At 43.3% G+C, this 14564-nt stretch overlaps 1 protein-coding gene across 4 annotated transcripts in view; it reads left to right on the plus strand.

Annotated features, from left to right (window-relative positions):
- Positions 1-14564, plus strand: part of LOC116842353 (CUGBP Elav-like family member 4) — a 605467-nt gene that overhangs the window by 102290 nt on the left and 488613 nt on the right. For 2 of the 4 annotated variants that reach the window (XM_032811447.1, XM_032811446.1), the window contains one exon: positions 7292-7371. The exons of the other annotated variants lie outside the window; for them this stretch is intronic. In XM_032811447.1, coding sequence (XP_032667338.1) covers positions 7323-7371 — 49 coding nt within the window. In that variant the 5' untranslated portion in view covers positions 7292-7322. Of the gene's footprint in view, positions 1-7291; positions 7372-14564 lie in introns of those variants that run through there. 4 annotated transcript variants of the gene reach the window in all.

Genomic DNA, 14564 nt, shown 5'->3' on the forward strand with positions numbered 1-14564 from the left:
CTCGAACCAGTTTCCATATCGATAACATTCATATTGAATGCAAGTATCTCTTTTTTTGAGATGCAATCTCTTCCGCGGTGCACTAAACGACTTAGTGCAGTATTTAACTTGACATTTTCACTCACCGCTGTAAATTCTTTCCAAGAGAGAATTCATACGCGCGGCATACACGCTCGCGTGCGCTACTATCGAAAGTCGATAGTGGCTCACTGTCCGTTTGATCCCCATTGCTCATGATTAATCAGCGCGTGTGAAGTCGTTTTGCCGGCGGTGATTGGGTGGTTTACTTTGAAGAACCTTTCCGCAGTTGTCGACGATGAATACGACGGTAGCAATTAAAGGGTTGAAAGGTCCACAAGGACGCCTGCACCGCGCAATATAGTTCGTAGGCGCGGCGCTCCCTCGCAGGACCTTCAAAGCATAGAGTGAGGCCAACTTCAATTCCATCGCAATCCGCTTACGGCCCCGCGTAGAGCTTGGTTCCATTCGTACTACAGAAGTAAAAGGGGATGAAGTACCGCTGCATGGAAAAGCCCTGGAGAATGGTACAATTGGTAGGCCCGCTACCAGGTTCGATCGTGCTCGTTGAAGATCCTTTTCCTTTTATCGGCCATCGCGGACGCGATATTATTCCGTCAATAGGCATAGGGTTCCGCTCCATTCCCGTAATATTCGTGCGCGACTCCTCGATACGCGTTTTAATATCTATCCTCTCTCGCTCGCCCGAACAACCCGGACACCCCTGGCTGGCCAGTGCGCTGCATTAGTTAAAAGTTTGTTGGTTGAAATTCATTGCAGCGAGGGAATATATTATTTTTCAACAACAACACCCGTAAACCTGTTTCCGTGACGAGGAATTACTTTGAAATTCAAGTAAAATTTAGCTGTACACACGACCTATATAACAGGAAACGTTTTCCAAGTAATCCCGTGCGCCTGTAGCAAGTCACGTACACCCTTACCACCCGACGATCGTGTGTGCGTACCGAAATTTATTAAGCCACGTGTATCGATCGATAAAGTTGACGCAAATACACAAGCCGTGAGTTATAGCTGCTAATAAAAAATATCCATTTTTTGGAGAAGATTATGTAAACACGTTCGTAAATTTAATGCGCAAAAATTCTCGTCCCTCGATTCGCGGTTGTAGCGTATTACGTGAACTAATCGGGGAAAATTGCGACATCTCCGAGTGAGAGCTTACACGGGGACACGATGGTTAATTATTTTAAATGTTGCAGAGAGAGTATGGTAACGGTCGTCGCGTCTGTAATAAGCTTAGGTTTCATGTAATGTAATTAATGCCAAGTCACATCGCTGGGCTTTGCATTGTATAAAGTAACGAGAATGTTGTAATACTTGCATAAATGTTGACTACTACTCAGACAAACACACACATAAAGACAATAATACTTATTAACCCAAGATCCTACATCTTACGCGAGCGATATACAAATTAGCAAAAGACTTCTGTTTATTTAATGACTAACTCGGATGAAAATCAAGATCTGAGAAAGCTTAATTCACTTTTAAACATTAAGTTTTCTCTCATACACTTTCTTTCTCTCTCTCTCTTACTTTTTATTGTATTTCTTCTGTCTTCTTTAATTAATTATTAATGAAAGATGGAAACCTGTTTATTTAATAATTAACTTAGATGAAAATCAAGGTCTGGGTGAGCTTAATTCACTTTTAGAGATATCAAGTTTTCGTTCACACTTCCTTTCTTTTTCTTCTCCTCTTTCATGTATTTTTCTTCTTTTATTAATTGTTAATAAGAAATGGAAACCTATTCATCTAATGATTAATTCGAGTAAAGATTAAAATCTGGGAGCTTAATTTACTTTCAAATATCGAATTTTTCGTCACACACTTCCTTTTCCTTTCTTCCTTTCTTTCGTATTTTTCACTAATTATTAATGAAAAATAGGAACCTGTTGCGGTATTACGCACTGCGTATAACTCCGTTCACAACTAACTCGCAATTTTTCTTCCTCCACAAACGGCGCGACAATACGAGAGCCGCGTTTCGGATCAGTCGGTTTTTAAAGGAACATGTTACGAAACAATTTTGGTGTATCGAGCGACATAGGGTGTACAGAACGCGCGGACGGTTGATCGATATATCTGTTGAGAAAGAGAGAGATGTGTTATCGTTTCTGACGACCACTTCGGTCCCTACCTTGATCCCATAGGGTGTCCTAACCACCCCTCGTCCACCCTACTAACTGTCCCTCTTCTACTTCTTCTATCTACCGTCTTCCTTCAACGCCCTGCACATCCCTTTCACTTTCTCTCTATCTATCTACCTCTCTCTCCCCCTCTATCTCTCTCTTTCTCTTTCTCTCTCTTTCACCCCACCGTTCTCGCGCTCGTGGTCTCTTCCTCCCACGCGCTCTCTATCTCCATCTATCTCTTTCCGTTTCTCTACACGGCTTTGAGCGCCACCCCACGTTTCCATAGCGATAGGTAAATGGAATCCGTAGTGAAGCCGTTGCCATGGGGATTCGCTCCACAGCCTCACCTCGACTCACCTTACCTCACCTCGCCGTCGTGCTTTAGCCTCTCATCCCGCTTGCTCCTTCGACCTGATCAAAACGCGACTGAAGGCTAGTAGGCATCGTCGTCTCCGGCATCGGGCATGAGCAGCGCGGTTGTCCTCGTCTGCCACTTCTTTCTCTTCCTTTTCCAGACAGTTGGACGCCTTTCTAACGACGCAACGTACTCATCCGGAAGAAACAACGGTGGAACTTTATTCCGCCGCCGCGACGACCGTCACTCCTCCCGCCCGACAAGGAGGGGTATAAACAACGCGATGTAAACGCGCCGCTTCTTTCTACTGCCACCGCACGTCGAACCTATTACGGCACCACCTCATGAAAGAGACATGAACCGATCGTCCGTGGCGGCTCGAATAGAGCGCCGTGTCACGTGTGTTGACACGAGCACGCCCAAGCGCGTTCATCGCGGGTCCGCGATGTAACGATTTATGTGGGATATATGTCGAGCCAGGCGAAGAAATCGTGCGAAACTTTGAAATATGTCGTATAATTTGAGAGTACCGCGCTACGTCCCAAGATGGCAATAATATTTTGCGCGCACGAGCCGCATAAATTATTTTATCTAAATAACTGGCGACATACTGGCGCTTGAAAAATATTTAGCGCAATTCGTTTAAGCCTCCGTATACAATGTTGGCTCTGTGGACCCGAATGAACATTCAATCGCTCGTCAACTTTCGTAAAGTGTTTGCAAAAGTTTCTAAATTGCGCAAATCTGCTGCAAACTGAAGATTTTGACTTTATTGCGCTACTATCTTACCGAAGCTTCTCTGTGTATCTGGAGAGAAAAATGGATGCAAAAATATTGATTTAAAATATTATATAGTAGTTCAAAGTTTCCCGGGTCTGACAAACACGCGCTTTAAAAAACGTGTTGAATTCAACGCATTTCACACGTCTTAATTTATGCACTGTAATTTTTGTGTTAATTTAACATAAGGCAAATATATAAACAAATAACACAAATAATTTCTCAAAAATTAACACGGAGATGTAACACTCGGGCGCTATTGTGTTACCTTAACACAATTAGAAATTGTGTCCTACAAATACGATTGCGACGCGGAAAATTTCACGTTGAGTTTCGCATTGGGCTTCTTTGCAAACTTTTGGTCGGTGACGTCGTGCTTATCGTATTATTCTATGACGATCAATCTCAGAATCGTTCGGAAGGATTCAAGACGACAAGTCCGTTATTAATAACGGCTAGAAATTCCATCGCCGACGGAGAGACGACTTATTGACGCGGAAGAAACGGTAATTATTATCTCGCGCACCTCCACGGTGAAAAAAGTAGAGAGAGAGAGAAATTATTTGACGTTTTACCCGAACGCGCATTTGTGCTCCCGACGCAGATTTTGCCATTAGCGACAGGATTAACGAGCGGGGATGTGCCTCAAGGTAAGACACGATAGCGCTGGCAATTTTTTTCTTAGACCGTAATTATGCGTGTTCTTAATGAGGGTGCTTGCTGGCCCGGAAGTAACAATGAGGGGAATCCGCTCCCGTGCCAGATGTTTATACTCCGTAGCGAGAAGGTGAGAATCAGGTTCCTACCGTGCATACCGCGACGTGTTCGTATAGTGCCTAGTTGGGTACGTAGCTGGTACATCATGTCGAAGTTAGACTGCGGGAATTAGTTGTGCGCGCGGCTCCCTAACGACATGACGTATACCGCAGCCAATTAGGAGTTTGAGTCGATAAATTACGCGTTTCTCGAGATACGATTATACGCCGGTGACAGCGTTAATTGCCAATTCCAGGTCGCGAATCTGTCGCGTTGTATATTGCGTTAGGAAAGCAACCTAACTGGAATCTTCCGGCAAAACAACGCGACGATCATTTGGCCGCGCCGCGAAAATGAGATTCACGAGCGAGTCGTCATTACTTTCGATCGGTGTAGGAGGTGCTCCTCTGCCCTGCTGCGCCCCGGATCGTTGAGAATTTACGTATTTTGTTTGCATAATGCAAATGTGCGCGCCGCCTTCGATGCGCGACTTGCATCGTCGTCCCGCTTGCCCTCCTCCTCTCCGTCTCGTCCGTTCGGTCGGCACGCATAAACGCAGCTTCGCGACGTCGCATCCGTCTGACAGAAAGTTCCGTCGATGATACACTGGCGCGTAATTTTCGCGAAAGACACGTTGTAAGTGCTCGACACTCCGTATAATTTGCAGGCAGTATTCGCTTCAGTGGCGTGCGCGCTCTGTGGTACCCTCGGCAACTTTACTCATTAGCAATAATTTGATTTGGAACTCCATTAACCATTAAACGCCGCCTCAACGACGGAGTGGATACGCGCGCAATTTCATCGTCATTCGCTTGAATAGGTTGAACTTCTTTAATGGACGCAGCGTCTCCTATTGACGCTCAAGCATTGGTAAAGCGATCGTTTTAGCGGATGTTAACAAAAATTCGCGAAGCTGTGGCGAATTCGCTGGCGTGCTGGCGGCACCAGCGAACCCGCCGAAAAAGTGATGGTGTATATTCAAAGACTTGGTGAAGATTGAGTAACGAAACGCTCAAACGAATAACACGGTGAGACGCTAATAGCGCGAGACTTTCGTTCAAAGTAATTGCAACCGGAAATTTGCAAATAAACTGCGCTTACTGCTTCTCCATCAACTACATCCTAATCTTCCGTGTTTCATCTTTCATCACAGCTTAGATAATCCTTGGATAAGAAGAGGAGATTTCATCTCAGCAACAAATTGAGAACTCCTGAACACCGTGATATCTTCGATGAAGCGAAATTTTAACTCAAATCGATCAGTAAATTTATCGGCTGAGGGATACGCAGTGAACTTAGGACACTTTGTGTTATTACCGATGTATGTTCCTGAATGATCAAAGACGATTAGACGACGAGTGCTTCGCTGCATGCACGTCTAATCCTGCCGAACTCATTGCGTACTCCACGTAAGCGGCTTAGCCTTATTATCGACGTAGAATTATAATTAACATCCCCTTCGCTTCTAGGAAATCTGCGAGGGAGATTGGCACGGAGTAGCTATAGACGCGGGTAGACTTGTTGTGCACAAAACGAAACGGTTATGCCGCGCTCTGTGGTATACACCGATGCTCCACGTACACTGGGTGTTTCGAAATTATAAGGGGAACTCAAAGACTCAATCCCAACTCACAAAACCGAAAACAGGAAGATTTGCGCCAATATACATATGTAAATTAATCGCTTCCGAGATAATTGATGTTTTACATTGTAAGCTATGTGCTTTGTACGATCGCACATGTTGCAGTATAGCCGACTTTAGTGTTTTTTTAACTCTCATGCAATGAACGGTTCTATCGCGGAGAGACAGAGAGAGAAAGAGAGAGAGAGAGAGAGAAAAGGAATTTATTTACTCCTACGTCCTTTAGAACTACAGCATACAATTTTTTTAAGAGAGATGGCGTATAAAGCACTATGCCGAGTGTATAAAAGTAGCAATAGAGTGCATAAGAAAATAAGAAAACGGGATATTATGCTAAGAACAATAATTAATTGTAAGTCTAAGGCTGTAGCCTATAAGCAACTAATTTGTACATATTACGTATTTGTAATATACGTATTGTAATATACCGTAACGGTGGCTAAACAGAATTCCCTGAGATATCAGTGATTACACACGGTACGTGTAATCGTACAATTAGTTCGTTACGACCTCTATGTAAATGAATTCTATTAATCAAATGAATCTTTATTGATAATTCCGAAACACCCTGTATGTGTTGGTAACGACGATGTCGATTGCCCCGCGATACCAATTCCACGATCGTATGCTGAATTGGGTCAGGCATGCGTGGGAATGGATTATCTGTTCGAGCAGAAAATATTTGTCACGCAAACGGTATGCGAAAATGAGAAATCCACCCTCTAAGCGCTTTTCCCTACGCATGCTCACGCGGGAACACGTTCCTTTTCTTGCTCGTAATGGAAATTAACGAGAAAATATGCGATCCTTTCCGACGCCTATCATTATTTATCTGATCAACGTCTGTTCTTAATTTCACGTCAGACAACAGTTGAAGAGTGTCTCTGTGCCAAAATCTTTCTTTGAAAAGAAAGCTCTGAAATCAATGAAACTTGTCTAGATACGACGTTTTCTTTTTGCGAGTCGCGCGCTTGTGTGACGGCAAAATCTAATCGCCGTGCTAATTTATGGGGGCAGCTACATTATGGTGGCAGCTACAGATACATTTTGGTTCGTCGCAATATGATTGTGCCGTTAAAATGGAACGTTTGACCTGCTCATTAAGACAACTTCTGGGCCGTGAAGTGCCTGGGTAAAGCGCGGAACTTTGATCGTCTTCAAGTAGAGAGCTCGTAACCGCAGCAGCCGAGAACCGAGACGGTTACACGCGCTAATCAAAACGATAATGAGATGTCGAGCCATGATTAACATCTCACCTTTACGTTTACCATTTTCCTCCAATACTTAATGAAAGTACTCTTCCCGTTTTTAAACCACTTTTATTCTTTCTCGCCACTATCCTTCATCGCGAGGTCACGATAATTATAAGCGCATCCAAGGAATTCTCTTTACAACGGACGTTTCCACGGTTATATTTCCGACACAATCTGCTAATATATTTACACAATAAAACGACAAAGTCTGAAGTATATGTTATTTTATTTTTAAATAGACAAAAATAATTACCGTACATTTTCTTCATTTCATCACCATTTCGCAAGTATATCTCGTGTACTATTTAATTTAATTTCTTTGTTTCAGGTGAGTATCCGCTGCATGTTCGTTCAAACGCATGGTTGTAGTTCGACAAATCTGCGTGCAAAACGCGTTCCGACTTTTTGGTGAGTATTGACTCTCTTTGAAAACACATTATCACCAAACATGAGGAAAGATTCTCTTCATCCGTAATATCAAGCAAAGAAGATCTCTACTATTATCAATGATAAAAATAATGAAAATTGCTCTATAAAATGTCACAGCGGAAATATAAATGATAAAAATGTATTATTATTAATAATACATGAAGAAAATATTGTAGAAAAAATTACTGCTCCAGGAATAGACTGGCACTATGATGAAAATTATAATAAAACATAATAAAAGTAATCATGAACATAGTTGAAAAATTACCATAAAGTAAATTACCATAAAGTAATAGTAAAGTAGTAAAAATGTAAAGTAGTAAAGTAATAATAATGTAGTAAAAATTATCATGTTTATGGTCATTTCTACCATGTTTATAATTCTCATAATAGTATCAGTCTATTTCCGGACTACTAAAATTGTATTGTAATTTTTATTACAATATTCTCTCTCCATGTAAGAACAACGAAAGTACTTAGAAAATGTCACAGATTTGATATTATAACGGATACTGGATAATTGCAATGCGTTATTATTTATTTATAATTCTCAGAACGCGCAAAATTAACGGCAACATTTCAACAACGAAGTTCATCGCCGTTACAGCTCGCCCAGCGCTGAATTCTTTTATAATCTTGGGCGTGAGGATACCCATGCGCGAAATTTACATAAAGCGCATTAAAGCATTTCCACAGATGGCTCAGCAATAATCATGGGCGTAATCCTCGTGGTCCTACATGCACTGTTCACTGGTAATCAATTGATTTCGCTGATCGGCTTAAATACTGCCCTATGTTAATCACTCTAGCGAGATGCTGTTGCGCGAGGAATTGTTATATAAGACCGACGCGCGCGTTTATGCACCTGATACGCATATTGATTGTCGCACGCGATAGTTCAGCAAATAGCCTTTGCAAATAATACGAATATATACGTGAACGCGGCTGTGTGCTTCGATTTGATCAATCCGTTATTACTTTTCGTATCTGATCGAACTTGTCGCGTAGAGAGATGCGGATCGAGCAATTAATTAATGCAGTTCACAAAGATCCCTCTTCCAATCGTTAAGTACATATTTTTCTGTCACGAATACAAAAATTTCTTCGCAAAAAAAAATTAATTATCTATTCAGACAAGCGCGTTTTCAATTGCGACTTATGTGCTAAAGTAAATCTAAGAGCACACTCGGAGAGAAACATGGCGATAGCCACAACATGAGTGACAAATATACGAGTTTTGTGTATGTGGAATTGTAATGTATATAGTTTAATAAATTCTACACGTTCCGAATCCGTGCAAAGTTGTCATCTATATATAGTCGCCATCACCGTTGTCCTTCCCTCTGAGCGCATGGGTTCCTCTAAATAACGAAATTCTATAATTCTCACTTTACACTAGGTCACCTGAATCTCACGTCCGTGTTGTGCATGTTTTACGAACTATACACGTCCTGGAATGGATCAGAGAGCGATATGTTCGCGTGTCAACAATAAACTTATACGCACGACGCGAGTTATGGTTCTGCTCAAAACGACATATATTTCATGCCAAGTAGTATTATATAAAATACGTCACGGCAAAATGCATTTTTTACACGAAAATCGCGCGCTACCGCAATTCTCATATCGTAAACCAAGATTACGCAATCGGTTACGCGCACGGGAGATATTTATGATAGCGCGGCGTGAACACACATATACATATATAGATATACATATATATATATATATATATATATATGTGTGTGTGTGTGTGTGTGTGTGTGTGTGTGTGTGTGTGTGTGTGTGTGTGTGTGTGTGTGTGTATGTGTGTGTGTGTGTGTATAAGAGTCGTCGTCGACATTTCCTGTTTGACGCGACAGCGAACTGGGAAAACTGATTTTACGATCTCGTAGGGCGAACCGCGCGGTAGGAGCTCCCGAATTATCCGTTTTGAAATTATCTGTACGTCAGCCTAGAGGACGTATCGATTACACGATGTCCGAATTATCTTGAGGGACAAGGATCCGGGGGTTGCACGGGATTTGGATTGGGGTAGACATACCCCACGGCTAGCGTGTCACCACTTTAATTACATCCATCCTGCGCAATGCCCTCCCCGTACGCTCCCCCGTACCCTGTGGCTCTCGTCAAACCGTTACCGAGCTATTTTCCATGTAACGCAACCTCTCTGAAACATTCGTGTTACGGTATTTACGTACGTTTATACACTCCGCTCTCATATATCTCTCGAAGGGTCAACATTTATGAAAAAAAAAAAAAAAAAAAAAAAAAAAAAAAAAAAAAAAAAAAAAAAAAAAAAAAAAAAAAAAAAAAAAAAAAAAAAAAAAAAAAAAAAAAAAAAAAAAAAAAAAAAAAAAAAAAAAAAAAAAAAAAAAAAAAAAACGAGACTTCTCGATATTATCCCGTGGCTTATATTCACCTTTGCGAGCAACTTTTTAATTGAGAGCTTGCACAAAATAGTGAAAAAAAGGATCTCGCGACAAGAAGAGTCGCGCATTATTGTTCACGTTTCGGGGGAGAGAGATGCAATTTTGCGAAAACCATCTCGTATGATGCTACTGTATTCACTTCTGTCAAATTTCTGTTACCTCACGCATTCAGCGAGATATTTTTTTCTATTTTATTCCTTCCTCTGGGAAAATATAATATATTCCCTTCTTGAGATAAGTCAGATTTGAAAAGACCACTATTTCAATGTTCGAACGTGCAACGCCGTTCATTAAGTTTCCCGAAATACTTTGTTAAATTACGCCTCATTTTTCCGCGATATATAACCTAAACGACAGTCGCTGAAAATACGTATCTGCTGCGAGTTTGGAAGATGAAGTGTAAATCATGATTTTCGTGCACATTGAGTAAAAATAGCTTGTCGTCTCCGTCGCTTGTTGCGTGTATCTCTCTCTACATCCGTTTCTCTCTCTCTCTCCCTCCCTCTCTCCCCTCTCTCCCTCCCGCTCTCTGTCGCTATCCCCTTCGCCATTTCCCATATTCTATACCTCTCGTCACGCTCACGAATAATTCAAGCATTTCGTTACATCCGTGCATGATTGGCCGATTTCGATATTAAATGCGAGCGAGCAAATACTCGTCCCACAACCCACTCGACATTCCCGTCTCTCTGTCGGTCTCCCTTCTTTCTTTTTACTCGTATCGTTCCATCCCGGCCGGACTCGGCTGTTTCACGCTAGCCGGCTCTTTCATTCGCGCACCGCTTTCATTCCGCGTATTAATTGGAAACAACTCCAAAATGATACCCGGACGCGATGCTTTATGCGCGTAAATATTCCGGCCGGAATTTAATATCGGCCGTGGTCTTTCGCTGCAAAGTGTAAAAATACCGCGATTATCCCTCTCTCGCGCTGCATCCCTGTGTGTCGCGGGATATGAAACCCCCGAATAGGCGCATAACTACATTTATGCCCGATCCATTTCTGGCTCCATGCTCTTTTTGCGTCTCGAAATACGATACTGCTCGCGCACGGGGCTTAAGTAAATTTGCACACTCGCCCGAATATTATGTTAAAGTTGCGCTGGTAACTCAATCGATACGAATCTACCGTATAATCTCACTCGGGTCCGTCGTGTATCCGAGCGAGCCCGCCGCAACGGAGAGTCGCGATTACTCGCGATACGATACGAGACAATATCGAAGAAAAGGAGAAACGATCTAATTCGACATGCAACGATCAAAGTGACAGGCTCTTCCTCGGTCCTTGACGGGCGAACGTGTTTATCTCGGCGCACTCGTGAAATATTAACTGCGGGCGCGGTGTGTCGCACTTTATCCGGCGCGGGTCTCTCGTCGATTTGGCGCGTTCAAGTCGCACGTAAAACAGAGAGCGTACCGATACGTTAGGCGTGTCTTCGAACTTAGTTTCGAATTCGGGGCCGGATCCGTGGGACGGGGGCATCGAACTGTGGTCTCTCTTCGACGCATCTTCCCTTTGCGAGTTGCGACTCGAGTTGAACACGAAACTACGTTGTTAGGGAAACTTTCCTTGCTAGTTAGCCGCCGCCTTTCTCGGGCTTCTCGCAACCCTTTTGCGCGCGGCATAATTGAGTGTCACCTAGACATAACAAATGGACCTGGCGAGGAGGAGACGGAAAGATGTGTAGGGAAAGATGGGGAACACGACGGTTTCAGTCTTCACTGTCGGAAGCTCGCCCTATGGCACCGCCGCTGCCGCCGCCGCTGCCGCCGCCGTCGCCGCCGCCGCATGGGTCAAGTTACTTGTGACTCGCTTGTGATTAATGGACGTACTTGTTTAACATGGTGGAGTCGGGTCGCGTTTGTCCACCAAATGCCCGTGTTAATGTCCACGCTGAAACGCTCGCCGCATCTGTGAAACGCGCTGCCCGTCGAAGCTCCGCGGCGACTACCTCTCGAGGAGCTCGTTCCCTATCAAAGTCCGGCGTGTCGCTTGGAGCTCGCGAGATACACGTTGTGTTTCGCGCAGCGCGCGAATACACGTTATTACTTTTCGTTATTATTCATCTGCCGCCGCTACTCCCATTTCTCCTCGTGTTCCTCTTGTTACTTTTGCGGAGCCGGAATAGTGGAGACCGCTCCGCGAGAATAATTTGGGACGCGGCTGATTACCGGACGGTAGCGATTTGCTACCGTTCTGTAATAATCCTGAGCGAAACGCAGTTTTATTACGTGTAAAACTCGCCGTGCATGGAAAAGTGCCCTCGCCCTCTGAAACGAGCCCTAAGATTCAGGTCGGCACAATCTCTCTCTCGCCCTCCTACTTAAATAAACTTCTCAACACTCTGTAAGGAATCCGCGCATGAAAATGTTAATAAGGCAAGTTTTAACGAGCCCCGAAGCCCGTTCCTCTGCCTGACCAACCGGAATTTCGCGCTCCCGCCCCTTTTCCATTCGCTTTCTGCGGATTCTGGTTGGCCCAATTCGGCGTGGGTGCTGCTCCTTCTTTTTTCTTTTCGCGGATATATATTTCCAAGTTATCTGTATCTGGAGGAAGACCGAGATATCCGCGAACTGCGAACGCGTTTGCGAATAATCATTATAATAACAACGGGGAAATATACATTTACATTTAATTAAATTCATTATATTATTAACATTAATACCACAATTATCGCGCTGATGTTCGTAACGATGTGGAAATTATTCAATAGAATAGTCATTTGCACGCAAGCGGGAAACAAACGTTCCCACTATTGCGCAGCGACGAATCAAATAGACTGGATCGTCCGTTAGAGCGCAGCTGGCTACTGTGTGTTCGGCGTTAAAAATCCTCGGACTTCCGCGCGCGCGGTCGCGCCGTGTCCCCGCCACTTTTATTGGCCCCTCGAGCTAAAGGATGGATATTGCATTATCCGCTCAAACAAACCCCGGACGGCTTCAGTCGGCTAGCTTAAAGGTGAACCGACTCCGGGTTCAGTCAAAGTCGATAATAGTCGCCGCTGAGGTGTGAGCGGTGTGCTGGGTTAGGAAGGTGGAAAAGGTTGAGGACGGAAGGAGGATCGGAGGGTGTGATAAAGTCGTTATACAAGCGACACCTGCCCCCTGTCTCCCTGCGCCCATCCACCGCCCCTCCCCCCTCCCACCGCCGGTTTCACTCCTCACTCCTCAACCTCTCCTTTAGTCCCTCTTCATCCTCCCTATTACGGGCACAATGTTAAAGGGACTCCCGACGAGATTGAATTTGCTAACGGAAAACGCGAGTGAGTGAAACGTATTTGCTTTTTATCCCTCACTCCATTGAGAAGTCCTGCACTCCTCCCCCCCCCCCCCCTCTTCCTGCTACCGCCGTTGCCGCCGTCTCTCGCGTTTCCCCGTTCCTGAAGATCCCCATCCTTTCCCCTTCGTCCGTCTCCTCGCCGATCGACCACCTTCATCTTCCGGCGACCTACCCCCATCCGCCCCCGCAAACCCTCCTCCTGCCCCGTCCGCCCGACCGATGTGACTACCCTTCCGTACCAGGTCTCCGGATCAGCTCCCTCCACCGTTCTTCTTCGCACGTCTCGGCACATTTGTCCAACGTTAAGGAAGTGACTCACCGTCGAAATCCCACGGAGCTGATGCACCCCAGCACGTTCTGGAAACTGATGTGATGTGAGATTTTTCTCGAGTATTTCTCTTTTCGTAAGGAGGCGACACCTCCCCGATCCGGCGCACGAGTATTGAGTTATTAACTGTCCTGAGAATTTTAAATACCGCAGACATCCCACTTTCCCTCTCTCTTTCTTTCCATGGACGCTTCAATATCTGTGTGATTATCACTGACAAGTAAACCTACCCAAAAGTTACACTCCGATTTCTTTGCATAAGAAATAAAATTGAATACAAGATATAATTAAATAATTTTAATAAAATCGGCATAGCTGAGACAGGAACCATTCTAAATTTCTTTAGCCGAGATACCAACCGAAATATTTTAAATCTGTGCTAAATTAGTCAAAAATGGTTCGACTCTTGGTTAAACCGAGAAATTATTTGTATAAATAATTTTTTTCAACTTTTTACATGTTTTGTTTAAACATTTTATTATTTATATAAATAATTTTACACGTTGTCAAATGTGTAAAGATTTGAGCCATTTTTTACAGAGATTTGAAATATTTCAGTTGAAATCTCGGCAAAAGAAATTTAGAATTTTAAAATTTTAATTAAAATTGCCGGATCTCTCTCTCTCTCTCTCTCTCTCTCTCTCTCTCTCTCTCTCTCTCTCTCTCTCTCTCTCTCTCTCTCTCTCTCTCTCTCTCTCTCTCGGTTTGGCCGAGATTCGAACCATTTTTGACTAATTCAGCACAGATTTAAAATATTTCGGTTGGAATCTCAGCTAAAGAAATGTAGAATAGTTCGTATCTCAGCTATGCCGATTTTGTTAAAATTATTTAACTATATCTTGTATTCAATTTTATTTCTTATGCATTTTTATTGCACTTGTTGATGATAGGAATGAGTACATTAAAAAGCTATAAACTCAAAATGAGCCAAAATAAAAAAATATGACCTAAATATATTGTTTGTATTTTTACATTTGTGCCAAATTAGAAAAGAATCGGACCTTTTGGGTAGGTTTACTTGTGAATTAATTGGCAAAAGCGATAGTTTCCATCTGATCTCGTATTTAAATGTATAATCTTCCTCGGAATATCTCTCTCTCTCTCTCTCTCTCTCTCTCTCTCTCTCTCTCTCT

This window comes from Odontomachus brunneus, unplaced genomic scaffold (genome assembly GCF_010583005.1).
Source record: "Odontomachus brunneus isolate Ranch 3 - 2012 unplaced genomic scaffold, Obru_v1 Obru_scaffold_024, whole genome shotgun sequence".
Lineage (NCBI taxonomy): Eukaryota > Metazoa > Arthropoda > Insecta > Hymenoptera > Formicidae > Odontomachus > Odontomachus brunneus.